General features: G+C 37.6%; 1 protein-coding gene across 13 annotated transcripts in view; it reads left to right on the top strand.

Moving 5' to 3' along the window:
• Positions 1–14,286, top strand: part of thrb (thyroid hormone receptor beta) — a 182,960-nt gene that overhangs the window by 123,762 nt on the left and 44,912 nt on the right. For all 13 annotated transcript variants that reach the window (XM_079591038.1, XM_079591051.1, XM_079591046.1 and 10 more), the window contains 2 exons: positions 62–126; positions 5,488–5,538. In XM_079591038.1, coding sequence (XP_079447164.1) covers positions 120–126; positions 5,488–5,538 — 58 coding nt within the window. In that variant the 5' untranslated portion in view covers positions 62–119. The remainder of the gene's footprint in view (positions 1–61; positions 127–5,487; positions 5,539–14,286) is intronic.

Genomic DNA, 14,286 nt, shown 5'->3' with positions numbered 1-14,286 from the left:
CTGCTCTGTTTTTCTTCTTATTTGTCGTTCTTCTTTTGACTTAATTCTGTTTGTCTGTCAGATATCAGCGAGTCTGTGGATGACAAGAGAATGAAGTTTAAGGTCTAATATACAGCAGTATGTCAGGTAATGTCATACAAATCTAAAACTCGCTAGACACTTTAGCTCTGTTCCCAAACCTATAAAGTCTGCATAGAGCGCTTCTTTCAAGGCAGCATCCCAAATATATTTTTATTATTATTTGGATCAATCCGTATGATGTTCCACCATCAAAAGAGAAACTCATTTTCTTTGTTTCTCTGTTACATTTTGTATGTATGTGTACACTACAGTTACAGTATGTTATAATGTTTGAACCGTTCCATTTAGCGAATGTACAAATAGAGTTTTTGTTTAAATAATTGAGAAGTATCATTGAGTAATCTTTATTATAGCTACTGTACATATATACATATGTTTTTAGTTTTATCTACTTCCAGTATAACTTCAAGATCTTTGTGCTCTCCAACCTCTAAAATCCCAATTCAAACCCTGCACATAAATTATTTTAAACACTTAGCAACTTGCTTATAAGACTCGCATTATGGCTGCACAGTTAATAATACATAATCAAGATTAGCTACTATTACATGCAGCTGTCAGGAATAACTTTGAAAATGAATGATTACATCATTACATTGAGGTCTACTCCTGTTAAACATACATCATATATCACCTGACATTTAAAACTAAAGAAAAATAGCAGAATTTTGAATTTGCGAGAAAATCAGAATGCTCCTATGATAAACAACAAGACGTAAAGTACAAATAGATTCATAGAGAGATTTATTGTGCAGTATTGACAGATTTGTTGCCTTTTCGCTGCAATCAAGTAATACAGGATTAATACTTCTCTTATTTTTTTATTTATTTGTAGCTACAAACAGTAAATAATTTGTCATGCAGTATTTAGGAGGTAAATTTAATCAAAATTAGGGCTGCAGGGTTTATCAAAATATTGTGACATAGCTTATTGTTATGCTGTAACGGCTCCAGAGTGGCACAGCTCAATTTGCCAGCAACCCGTCAAAAGAAAAGCTTGATGGTTAAAAATGAAGACTTAATTACTTAGTAACTTAGTATTGTAATACTAATATTGTAAGAGTCTTAGCTTACAGTACAATAGTTACAATATTATAATATATATATTTATTATTTTGTTTAATATATTATTTAATAATAATCGCATTAAAAATCACAATAATCATTATTTTATATAGTAATATTATTTTAATTGATCAAAAACAGTTGGAATGTGCCCTTTTCAAACTCAAGTGGAGATATTTTTTTAAACAATTCAATTTATAGTTACTGAAAGAGGTTTGTGTTCGTTCTACCAGAAAGTCTCGGGAAGCAAAATAACGTAACAAGCATAAAAGCCCAGCAAGCAAGTATTGTGATATAAAGTTCTTTGGCGTAGGCCTCGTCCGTAGCTCGCAATCTGAGGGTACGAAAACTGCATTTCCTGACTGAAGACAAAGGCAGGGGCGTAGCCGACCCCCTGGGAGGTATGGGAAGGGACCATGGTGGTGGTGGGGAGGATGGAGGTGAATGTAGGCGTCAGCATCTGCGAACTCAGACACGTGGAAGTACCGATCTTTTATAATAAAAGAATTAGAACCCGATCGGATAGATGAGAAGGTAATACGTGACGTAGCGATTGAGTCTTCCCGGCAGAACTTACGCTAAAGCTTTCATTTCTTGTAAAGCGTAAACCCAAGTGTAAACACCCATATTGATTTTTTTAAAGAGAAAAGAATCCCAAATTGTTCAGCCCTAGAAGGATGGTTCGCAGTCTTATGCACTAAAAAATAGGTTTTTAAATTATTTTTTATTTTGCACTCCTGGAATGATTTATTATTTCCAAACATAGCTATTCAAATCATCTGGTGAACTTTCCTGTATTTCTACAGATCGCAATATATATCTCTGAAAAAATAAATAATGCAATGTCAGTTTTTTTCCAATAATGTGCAGCCCTAATGAAATATTGGGGATACCGTTAGGGGACATAATCAACAATTATAACAGATATTAAAACACATATTTTTGTCATATTTTTTTTGTCATTGTGCAGTCGAATGAGAAACAGACAATATACACTACTTGATCGGTTCCTTTAGTGTTTGGTGTTAGATTTTAGGGTAAAATTGTCAATTTTTCATTATGTTCATTATTGAATTAAATGTTTTTCTCAATAATGGATTCTGGGATTGCCTTTTCCAAAAATAATAAATACAATTCTCCTTTAGAATTAGAATTTAGAAGCGTACATAAGATGCCTTAAAATGCAAGATTGGCAGCTCAGTCTAGGTTTTGGAAACAGAGCTATTATCGGTATTGTATCAGCATATATATTTGATGTCTGCTCTAGCTAGTTGAAGTCTAATAAATAAAAGAGTAACCATTGTAGCAATACAATATTTGACATTTTATTTGACCCAGTTCCTGTTATCTAAGTATAAATGCGCAATCATAAATGTTTTGTTATCACATAGTTTCATTTGTGTTTAGCAATGCTGCACATCTTCCTTAGACTGTGATCTTTAAACTGAATCTTGTCAGACTTTAAGTTTGCTAATTGCCTTGGTAGGGTTGCACCAGCCTTTTGTAAGTTCTTTCTTAATGGAACGTGAAGTCCACACTAGAGGCTTAGGAACTACTAGCTAGTTTGTAACTAACTCTGTACTTTATGCCGTTGCACCATTTGTTCGTAAGGCAGAACGTAGCTAGGTCTTAAGCTCTTAAAGTAATGCATAGTCGCATAATATGACGTTTAGCCTCGATGATCCAATAGCAGCCATCAAATACGTGAGGAGAAGTTGTGAATGCCGTGAATTTCAGTTTATCATTCATTCTAACTTATTTAGCCTCACGTTACTAACGGTAAACATATTAAATACGATATACCTGATCATCATGAATAACATTAGTGTTTTTATAAGTAAATAACATTCAGAAACTGTATTTTAAACTAAATAAATAAGGATCAATAAATTTATATTGATACAAAAAACATAAGAAATTACGTTTATTGATTATGACTGATATTTGACATGCACAACATAGACCAATGCACACAGCGGAGTGTATATATATATATATATATATATATATATATATATATATATATATATATATATATATATATATATATTAGTTTGTTCTGGTTCTCGAGTGTGATTGGCTGAGAGCCTTTTTTCAGCCATGCGATATTCTACCAGTATCCATAAGGGAACCGTTTCACTGTTTGTATCACTCTGCTTGCTGCATTTCTCACAGGCACAGCGAGTGTCATGGCAGATAAGCAAACCCACCATGATTTTACAAATAGTACTGTTGTTGTGTCATAGAATGTAGTTTTAAGAGGTTTTTTTTGGTGAGAATGCAGTTATTTAGACCTCAAATATGCGACTTCTAAACATAGCACCTATTTGGCAATTTGTATCACATATATGTGTATATATATATATATATATATATATATATATATATATATATATATATATATATATATATATATATATATATATATACAGTGGGGCAAAAAAGTATTTAGTCAGCCACCAATTGTGCAAGTTCTCCCACTTAAAAAGATGAGAGAGGCCTGTAATTTTCATCATAGGTACACTTCAACTATGAGAGACAAAATGAGAAAAAAAAATTCAGAAAATCACATTGTAGAATTTTTAATGAATTTATTTGCAAATTATGGTGGAAAATAAGTATTTGGTCACCTACAAACAAGCAAGACTTCTGACTCTCACAGACCTGTAACAACTTCTTTAAGAGGCTCCTCTGTCCTCCACTCGTTACCTGTATTAATGGCACCTATTTTAACTTGTTATCAGTATAAAAGACACCTTTCCACAACCTCAAACAGTCACACTCCAAACTCCACTATGGCCAAGACCAAAGAGCTGTCAAAGGACACCAGAAACAAAATTGTAGACTTGCACCAGGCTGGGAAGACTGAATCTGCAATAGGTAAGCAGCTTGGTGTGAAGAAATCAACTGTGGGAGCAATTATTAGGAAATGGAAGACATACAAGACCACTGATAATCTCCCTCGATCTGGGGCTCCACGCAAGATCTCACCCGTGGGGTCAAAATTATCACAAGAACAGTGAGCAAAAATCCCAGAACCACACGGGGGGACCTAGTGAATGACCTGCAGAGAGCTGGGACCAAGTAACAAAGGCTACCATCAGTAACACACTACGCTGCCAGGGACTCAAATCCTGCAGTGTCAGACGTGTCCCCCTGCTTAAGCCAATACATGTCCAGGCCCGTCTGAAGTTTGCTAGAGAGCATTTGGATGATCCAGAAGAGGATTGGGAGAATGTCAAATGGTCAGATGAACCAAAATAGAACTTTTTGGTACCAACTCAACTCGTCGTGTTTGGAGGAGAAAGAATACTGAGTTGCATCCAAAGAACACCATACCTACTGTGAAGCATGGGGGTGGAAACATCATGCTTTGGGGCTGTTTTTCTGCAAAGGGACCAGGACGACCGATCCGTGTAAAGGAAAGAATGAATGGGGCCATGTATCGTGAGATTTTGAGTGAAAACCTCCTTCCATCAGCAAGGGCATTGAAGATGAAACATGGCTGGGTCTTTCAACATGACAATGATCCCAAACACACCGCCCGGGCAACGAAGGAGTGGCTTCGTAAGAAGCATTTCAAGGTCCTGGAGTGGCCTAGCCAGTCTCCAGATCTCAACCCCATAGAAAATTTTTGGAGGGAGTTGAAAGTCTGAATTGCCCAGCGACAGCCCCGAAACATCACTGCTCTAGAGGAGATCTGCATGGAGGAATGGGTCAAAATACCAGCAACAGTGTGTGAAAACCTTGTGAAGACTTACAGAAAACGTTTGACCTCTGTCATTGCCAACAAAGGGTATATAACAAAGTAATGAGATAAACTTATGTTATTGACCAAATACTTATTTTCCACCAAAATTTGCAAATAAATTCATTAAAAATTCTACAATGTGATTTTCTGGATTTTCTTTTCTCATTTTGTCTCTCATAGTTGAAGTGTACCTATGATGAAAATTACAGGCCTCTCTCATCTTTTTAAATGGGAGAACTTGCACAATTGGTGGCTGACTAAATACTTTTTTGCCCCACTGTATATATACAATTGTTTAATTATGTCATCCGGATATCACAGGCTCGCTCTCATGTTTCATACAAATCCAGCTTTCTCCACTGAAGCTTTGGGTTTAAAGACAAAATATTTCTACTTAAGTCAATATGTTGTGTCTAATTATTTACTTATGAGGCAAGTAGCCATGTAATAAGCGGGATATTGTACATCCAGACGGTTGTTATCGCAGAATAAACCCCTTTAGAGTGATGCAAGTACAGCTGTCTCTCTGTCTCGTTTTTTTCTAAATGTCTTTATAATAAGGTTTAATGTGCCTCTCCCCTTTATTTTAGAGCAAGCAGACAAATGCACCTCCCACTGGAAAGATGAGCCCATGCAGAATGGTACAGTAACACCCTCCATCAGCCATTTATTCTCATCTATCTATCTCTTTCTTTCGTGAAGTGCTGTTATAGTGGGTGTTTTATGAGGGGAGACAGATCATAATGTCAGAGATGGAAGAGTGTTAACCTCATTTTACTTACTAATGTGACCTATTTCTGAGGGAAGCAGTACATTCAATGAGAAAAGGGAGGGACTTGATTTTATTCACCTGCAATTGATTGGATGGTGAGAAGTGACTGACACCAGAAATGTGAGTTTGATGAAACAATGCTATTGGCTAACATGGCATAATCAAAGAAAGTAATATCAATGGTAAAATAATGGTAACAATTTACAAAGCAAGTTTTAGTATCTGTCCAATGACATGCACTGATTAATCATTTACATTCAGTTCACAAACATGCACTAAAATAGTCAATAAGGTTGACTTCTAATTTTATTATTGACTGTGATTGTTCATGACTCATATGAAGTCGACATTGAAAGGATTCCTTTAAAGTTTTACAGCGTTTCTTCAGGCTCTTAAAACACCTTCAAGTTATAATTCTAAGAGGTCTTAAATTTGGGTAAAAAAACAAAAAGGAATTTGTGATACAGGTTAATGGGATTATTAAACTTAAAATGAATGGAATCATTCAACTAAACAAAAGGCGATAATTTTATTGAAATGTGAATGCTGCACGTTTAAAGTCAAAACAGAGTGCTGCTGCGTGTTCTACAGGTTCACGCTTTCAGAACAGCTTGTAATCATTATTGAATGCATGCAATACATTAATTTTACTATTAACGGCACAATAATATTTTTTTGTGCCTTGCTTCAAACTAATTATTGTATCGGCAAAATCCAATAACAATCAACCTTTAGTGTGTATATACTGATATACCAATTTCAATACATATGCATATATTAAATAAAATATATCTTGAGTATTTTTAGTATTTGAGTATTTGCAGTTGAATGTGTGCTGCAGCCTGTTTAAATAAGTTAAATAATCTAAGATACAGAATTTATTTGGAGATTATGAGTTTGCTCTGTATGGACTACGGTATTAATTTTATTTGGGCAGGTCTTAAAAAGTTTTAAATTTGATTTTAAAAACTCTGCAGATATTCTACTTTAATTAAATATAAAGACAGTATTATTTGATGCAGTCTTATTTTTTTCTCCCTCTCTCTCAGGGTGGATGTACAATAGCTGTAAACTCAGTTTGCTCTACACCACAGTTGAGTTGCAATAAAAGTTAATACTGGAGCAGTTTTAATGTTGCTGTCATAGTGGCCTATTTTAGTACAACACAATGTCTTGTGTTTTAATGCCATCAGTTCTAAAATATGTTGACTATGCTGGCCTATACTGGCCACTTAAAACATTGATACTCAAGTTTAAGATACTTATTGTTATAATGAAAGCATTAAGCACACCAAGACTTGCTTCATAACACTGATGGCATGTGAAATCATTGAGCAATACTTAATCATGATCCCAAATTAAGTTGCAGCCCTACATTAATCTGCAAATCAGTATGCTTTATTATTTATCAAATATAATGTTTTTATTTTTTATTACTTTTATAATCTACCTCTAGGGGGCAGTGAAAGCATATTGCAGCCCAGCTGCAAATCCAGTACAGTCAATACTGGTCAAAACCATGCCGATGGGAACAATGGATGTTTGGAATGGTGTACTACTGCACTGCTTCAACAGTTGTTTTCAGTGTACAGTGTACTGTGTGCAGTATGTGGACTAATCACATTAATATGTCAAGGTCATATTTTGCCCCACAATCAAAAGAGGAGGAAACAACATTTATAAAAAAAAAATTAAAAAAAAAGAATAATAATAATATATATATATATATATATGTATATGTATATTGGCATTGTGACATTTAGTATTTTTTTACTGTAGTAAAGTACTCATTTCTAGAGTACAAAATATTGCCGTCATGCCTAATGGTGGCATTTAGCAAATTTGAGCTGGGCGATAATATAGTTTTTTTGCAATTATATAAACAATCACACAGAAAATATTTGCTATATTCAGTCATATCTACTGATTTATGTGAATGTACTGTATATACTTGTATGCATGAATGTACTGTATATCCGACTTTAAATATATCGCTGGGTTATAATCAGTTGTGTGCGGTGGTGTTCAGAAATGAGTCGTCTATGTAAATTCATGTCTCAGTTACACTTGTTTGACCAGTTTGAAGGAAGAGACAGTAGTCTGAGGTGGAAGTGAATGTTACATGAATGTTAGGAATATGAATGTTCTTTATTGACAATCAGCATTCAAAAAGATGAAGTGAAGAAGAAGCTGAGAAAGTCTAAGTCTCTCGATCTGTATATAGTATGTTGGTGTTATGCAAGCAGACAGTTCTTTTTCTCAGTTACTGGGGAGTTCCGTCACCTCTGACAGCAAAACAGGTCTTGCAAATTGCATTATTTAAAAAAGGACCCTAGCCCTTTAGTATGATACAGACACATACATTTGAGAGATAAAAAAAAAGTACATTCCAACATTCCCCCCTACATTTTATTAACATGTTTAATCAAAATATCTTCTACAAATAGATTTCCATTTTGTATTAATTTGGCTCAGGCTGAATAGGAGTGTAGCCACAAATAGCTCTCAGTTTTATTTCAGTGATATGTATCTGCTGCTTTACACAACTGCAAATGCATGGTCCCATAAAACATACTGTAAGCAAACACACATTATTATTACCGGGTCTGCCATTTGAATTATACTACCCCACCCGCCTAATAACCTATCATAACTCCACTCAGTGACCACCCTCTCCCAGCATTGGCAGTTAACTCATTCTGTAGTCCATATAACTTTCTCATTGCCTTGGTGAAGTTACCATCTGGCCCAGTCTCCATTGGTATGGCACAACAAGTGCATGTATGAGAGCACACATCCCTCCTTTCTCAGCTAGCAGGAAGTACAGGTGCTGGTCATATAATTAGAATATCATGAAAAAGTTGATTTAATTCAGTAATTCCGTTCAAAAAGTGAAACTTGTATATTATATTAATTCATTACACACAGACTGATATATTTCAAATGTTTATTTATTTTAATTCTGATGATTATAACTGACAACTAATGAAAATCCCAAATTCAGTATCTCAGAAAATTAGAATATTACTTAAGACCAATACAAAAAAAGGATTTTTAGAAATGCTGGCCAACTGAAAAGTATGAAGATGAAAAGTATGAACATGTACAGCACTCAATACTTAGTTGGGGCTCCTTTTGCCTGAATTACTGCAGCAATGCGGCGTTGAGTCGATCAGTCTGTGGCACTGCTCAGGTGTTATGAGAGCCCAGGTTGCTTTGATAGTGGCCTTCAGCTCTTCTGCATTGTTGGGTCTGGTGTATCACATCTTCCTCTTCACAATACCCCATAGATTTTCTATAGGGTTAAGGTCAGGCGAGTTTGCTGAACAATTAAGAACAGGGATACCATGGTCCCTTAAACCAGGTACTGGTACCTTTTGCACTGTGTGCAGGTGCCAAATCCTGTTGGAAAATTAAATCTGCATCTCCATAAAGCTGGTCAGCAGCAGGAAGCATGAAGTGCTCTAAAACTTCCTGGTAGCCGGCTGCGTTGACCTTGGACCTCAGAAAACACAGTGGACCAACACCAGTAGATGACATTGCACCCCAAACCATCACTGACTGTGGAAACTTTACACTAGACTTCAAGCAACAATGATTCTGTGCCTCTCCTCTCTTCCTCCAGACTCTGGGACCTTGATTTCCAAATGAGATGCAAAATTTGCTCTCATCAGAAAAGAGGTCTACTGTGCTTTATTAAATCCAGAGTCAACGCAGCTGTCTACCAGGACATTTTCAGAGCACTTCATGCCTCCTTCATTTTCCAGCAGGATTTGCACCTGCCCACACTGCCAAAAGAACCAAAACCTGGTTCAATGACCATGGTATTACTGTGTAATTACTGTGTGATTTCATGTAATATTAAAATTTTCTGGGATTTTGATTTCGTGGGTGTCATAAGCTGTAAGCCATAATCATCAAATTTATAACAAATAAAGGCTTGAAATATCTCACTTTGCATGTAATGAGTCTATATAATATATTAGTTTCACCAAGTTGAATTCTTGAAATAAATCAACTTTTTGATGATATTCTAATTATATGACCAGCACCTGTATAAGACTATCCTATGCATGGCCATTAAGCTTGTGGCATGTATCTGTAGCCCCAAGGACTCAAATGCGTGATTGTTGTCACATTTTCCTGGTTAAATAAACATTACTTGATAAAAAAAAAGAGAGGAAAAAAGAAAACAAATACAATTCAATTTTGTATTTTCCATTACCATTGTAATTAATGTTCGTGACCCTAATGTAATGTTGCTGACGTGGAAGCACCAACATTCCAAAACAAAAACAACACCCAAAACACAAATCCTCAATGGTGCGTTTGCCTTGACCAAGGTGAAGGAGGGCTGCTGCTGGGTTCATGGTAGGTCATGTATTCTGTAACGTTGCTGACGTAGAAGCAGATGAAGACGATGGTGAAGAGAACCCAAGTGCAGTTTATTCACAGTGTCCAGAAGGTCCTTTATGACATGAAACAAAGTATAAACAAAATCCAAAACATGAAACAAACCATGAACAAAACTTGGCTATGAACAGACCAAGCAAATGGAAACATGGAACAGCTTCAATATACGACAAGGTAACATCGCAAACAAAAGGGCTTAAATACAGGACTATAGGGATCACATTTCAAAAAACAACCAATGAGAGCAAGACACATGAAACAAGGGAACAAATCGGAACATAACACATAAGACAAGGAAAGCACAATACATGATCGCATGAGGGCAAGGAGGTCACATGACAAGAACCAGGAAACAAACTACAAAAAAACAAAAAAAACACATGAAACAAAACCCAAAACCAACTATGACACCTAATTCAAGAATAATTGTTTGAAATGTATTGTTTTTTACATTTATCCCAATAATAACTCAAGGCAGTAACAATTTAGACAATATTTGATCAAACTGATGGTTCAGTTGTTAATAGTAAACTTATATTCAAATCCTTTGTCATCAAGCTCGGTAAACATGTTTTCACAGTCCAACAATCATGTTTTCAGAGCATTTCAAGTTTTATTTTGATGTGACAAAGTAGTGATGAGTTGTTTATTTACTTTTTAATTAGCCTTCCCATTAATGCCATCATTTATTAATTCAGACTGATTCGAGAACTCGCATGAAAACAAGAGGTGGGATTTATTGTGTGAACGAATCATAGCCTAGCATAACCAATCATACCGCAATGCAGGCATAGAGAGCCTAAGTCCCGCCCCTCCGCTTCCGGCTCATGGGACCTTATTTCGGAAAAAATATGTATGGTAGTCAATGGCGAGAGACAACTTATCTTTTTGTTCCATCTGAACTGTGCCCTGAATTACACATGTGTGACCTGTCACGGAAAGTAAGGATACAAGTCGGCAGCACAACTTTTGAGCAAAATGAGAAAGAAGCATTTATATTTTTTAAATGGGATATGGAAATAGACCATATCGCATCGATATAGTTCAAAGTTGCGCTGTGATCCTTGCTGCAAGCAAGCTGCTGCGTGCTTATGTAGCAGTCTGCTTCTCAACAGCCCAGTGTACAACGCGACAAATACTCACATTAAATGTTTACGCTGAGGAACAGGACACTGCAGTTCTCAAAAGTTAATTATTTGCATGTGCTTTAAAGCCTTGCCGGTTAAACATGTCATTCGCTGCTGAAGCTCTGTTCTAATGCGCTTTTCTGCGTTTGTCAGATGTTTGTCAATTTAAAAGATAATTATGAAAGTCAAGAAAGTCACAGTTTGTCATAAAACAGCAGAGTAACATTTAGTTTTATGTGAAAATCGCTCAATGAACTACATCTTTCGTCTTGTACTATACGTCACCGTTGCTCGTATGTGTGCAGTCTGTTACAAAACACTCAGGCATGACAGCGTAACGTTATGATTATAACATAAGACTGTAGAAAAAATTACAGACGTTAGCTTCAGTAAAGTTAGCTTCAGTGAAAAGGTATGACGTCACATGTGCGCCTTTTGGGTTTGTAGTCTTTGTAATTACGTATTTTCACAGTCTTATACCTCAACGTACTAACATAACCTCGGTTCTCTCTATAAGAGGGAAAATCCATTTTCTCGAGAATACTGAAGCCAAAAATGATCCATAATTCTGTATTATTTTTAAACGCATATTGCTACAGCGAGCAGACCTAGGCAAGGCAGCTCGCACGCCTATTGGCGGCTCTGCGGCCACTTGCTGCAACCTAAGCTGCCTGTGACGTAAGCACCAAAGTCGTCACGGCTCACCAGAATGGGCGTGGCTTATGCCTATATAAGCCAGACCCCGATAGGGTGCTCTTTGGTTGTTCATCGACTGAAGCGATACCAGGTCGCAGCACACACACGGCAGGGTTACGCAACACTCGTTCCCTCTTCTAGGGAGAACCGAGGTTACGTTAGTAACCGAGTACGTTCTCTTACAAGAGTACTCTCGTGTTGCGTAAGCTAGCGTATGCTACGGGAACCCAATGTAAAACGCTGTGCATGCTGAGGATGGTCCACAACATAGTCCCAAGGGCATGTGCCCGGGGCTCATATGATAGCTGGGTAATGACAAGGCCGACGGGAAGTGGGCCTTAGAGCAAAATAGAAGATGACACAGTCGACCAATGAATGAATAAGTGCTTAACACAGTGTAACAGTCAGGGTAGACCTTAGCCGGCCTGAACTGTAGAATGACAGCTGGACTGAGCACAGTCCACTCTGTATAAGAATGCCAAGGCATGGCACGCAGTCTGGTCGGAACCGAGTCGGCAGAACTGCAGATACCTTGTTTAGACTGAAAACAATCTAGCCTGTAGGGTGGGAACTTCTAGGTTGTAGAACCTTATAAATGTAGACGGGGAGGCCCAGCCTGCCGCCATACAAATATCTTGAAGTGAGACCCCCCTGGACCAGGCCCACGAAGAGGCCATGCCTCTGGTGGAATGAGCTCTAACGCCCAAAGGGCAATGAAGGCCTTTGGATATACCAGCCCGGTCTCACCCCAAAACGTCACATACTGACGCGTCTTGACCATTCGGCAACATACGACGAAAAAGGTACCCTTTAACGTCCATATGAGACGCAGACATAAGCGCACCAGCAGCGCCCTCTAGCGGTACCCTACCGCATACCTAAACCCAACCATTCCCGAATCGTCACATATGGACGTTAAAGGGTACCCTTTTCGTCGTATGTTGCCGAATGGTCAAGACGCGTCAGTATGTGACGTTTTGGGGTGAGACTGTGTTAGATATACAAGCCAGCGCGATAGCATCAACTATCCACCTGGAAAGGCTCTGTTTCAAGGTAGCCAGACCTTTAGTGTGACCACTAAAAGAAACGAAGAGCTGTTCTGACTCTCTGAAGGCAGCAGAATGTTGTCACGCAATTTATGTGTTGTTTGTTTGGGAGTGGAGCATGCACGGTCAGCTCTAGTAAAAGGGGGCTGACCGTGTTCATTCATAAATTCGCGATGTGTAAAATATGCACTATCAAGGCTTTCTTTGGCTTGGATCTCGCAAGCGCAGAGGCAGCGCGTATATTACAGTGCTGCAATTATAATCTAGTGACTCGGATCTCGCGTTTGCAGAGGCAGTGCGTAGGTTATGGGTCTGCAAAAAGAATCTAGAGGCTCGGATCTTACGTTTGCCGAGGCAACGCGTAGATTATGAGTCCGCAATACATGCTTAAGTGACTGAGCAGACTGGAATTTCTCTTTCTCTCTTTTTCCTATGATTGTGTGCAAACTAATTATGTCAAGTCAAGTCAAGTCATCTTCATTTATATAGCGCTTTTAACAATGTAGCTCGTTTCAAAGCGGGTTTACAGTGATAAACGGATAATTTAAGGTAGCAGAGATTATTTTGGCTTTATAGCGGTTCTTGAATAAATATATTTTCCAGCTAAAGTTATTTTTGATTGAAGTTAAAGTTAATGTTGAATGATCATTAGTTATTAAATTAGAGACCGCTAAGACGACACCGTTCTCTCTACACAGACTTTAAACGCGAACCTGTGAGAAACGCTGATGGCACTCACGTGCGCATTAAGAATTAATTATATAGTTATGCGCATTTGAATATATGTGCGCAGGTTTATAATTCCCTACAAAAACCAAGCCTTAACAAACTACTTGTCTGGCCTTGAAAATGTTTAGACAGAATTTTATCACTTGCTTCAATATGCGTTTATCAAAACCAAAATCATCCCGATAACGCTTTCTCTGTAGAGTGGTAAAGGGATCCTTCACAGGGGAGAGACTAGTTGGCACTTCAGCACTGCGTTGTCATCGGGTCCAGGCGAAAGTCCTTCGTCAGATCTGGATACGGCCTGTATCCAGCAGGCTGCGAGAAAACCTTGGGATAAACAAAGACACTAAAATTAGCGTAGATTCCATTCTTCTTATGATGTAATGAGTACATCAGGATTTATGGGAAGCAAGGTCGTAGGTTTGGTCTCAGCTTTGGTGGGGACATCCTACCCCCACATTTTTTTTTTCAGCCAATCAAATGACGGCGTTCCTTGTACTGTCGTCCTGGCCGTCGGAATTGATCCAAATAGCTGCAGAAGGGTTTACCTTTACATTTTTTTACCTTTATAAAGGGCATTTCCCCCCTAATTTGATTAAATGTATG

Source organism: Phoxinus phoxinus, assembly GCF_949152265.1.
Source record: "Phoxinus phoxinus genome assembly, chromosome: 19".
Classification (NCBI taxonomy): domain Eukaryota; kingdom Metazoa; phylum Chordata; class Actinopteri; order Cypriniformes; family Leuciscidae; genus Phoxinus; species Phoxinus phoxinus.
Note: the sequence above shows the minus strand (reverse complement) of the source record. Positions and strands in the feature narration are given on the sequence as shown.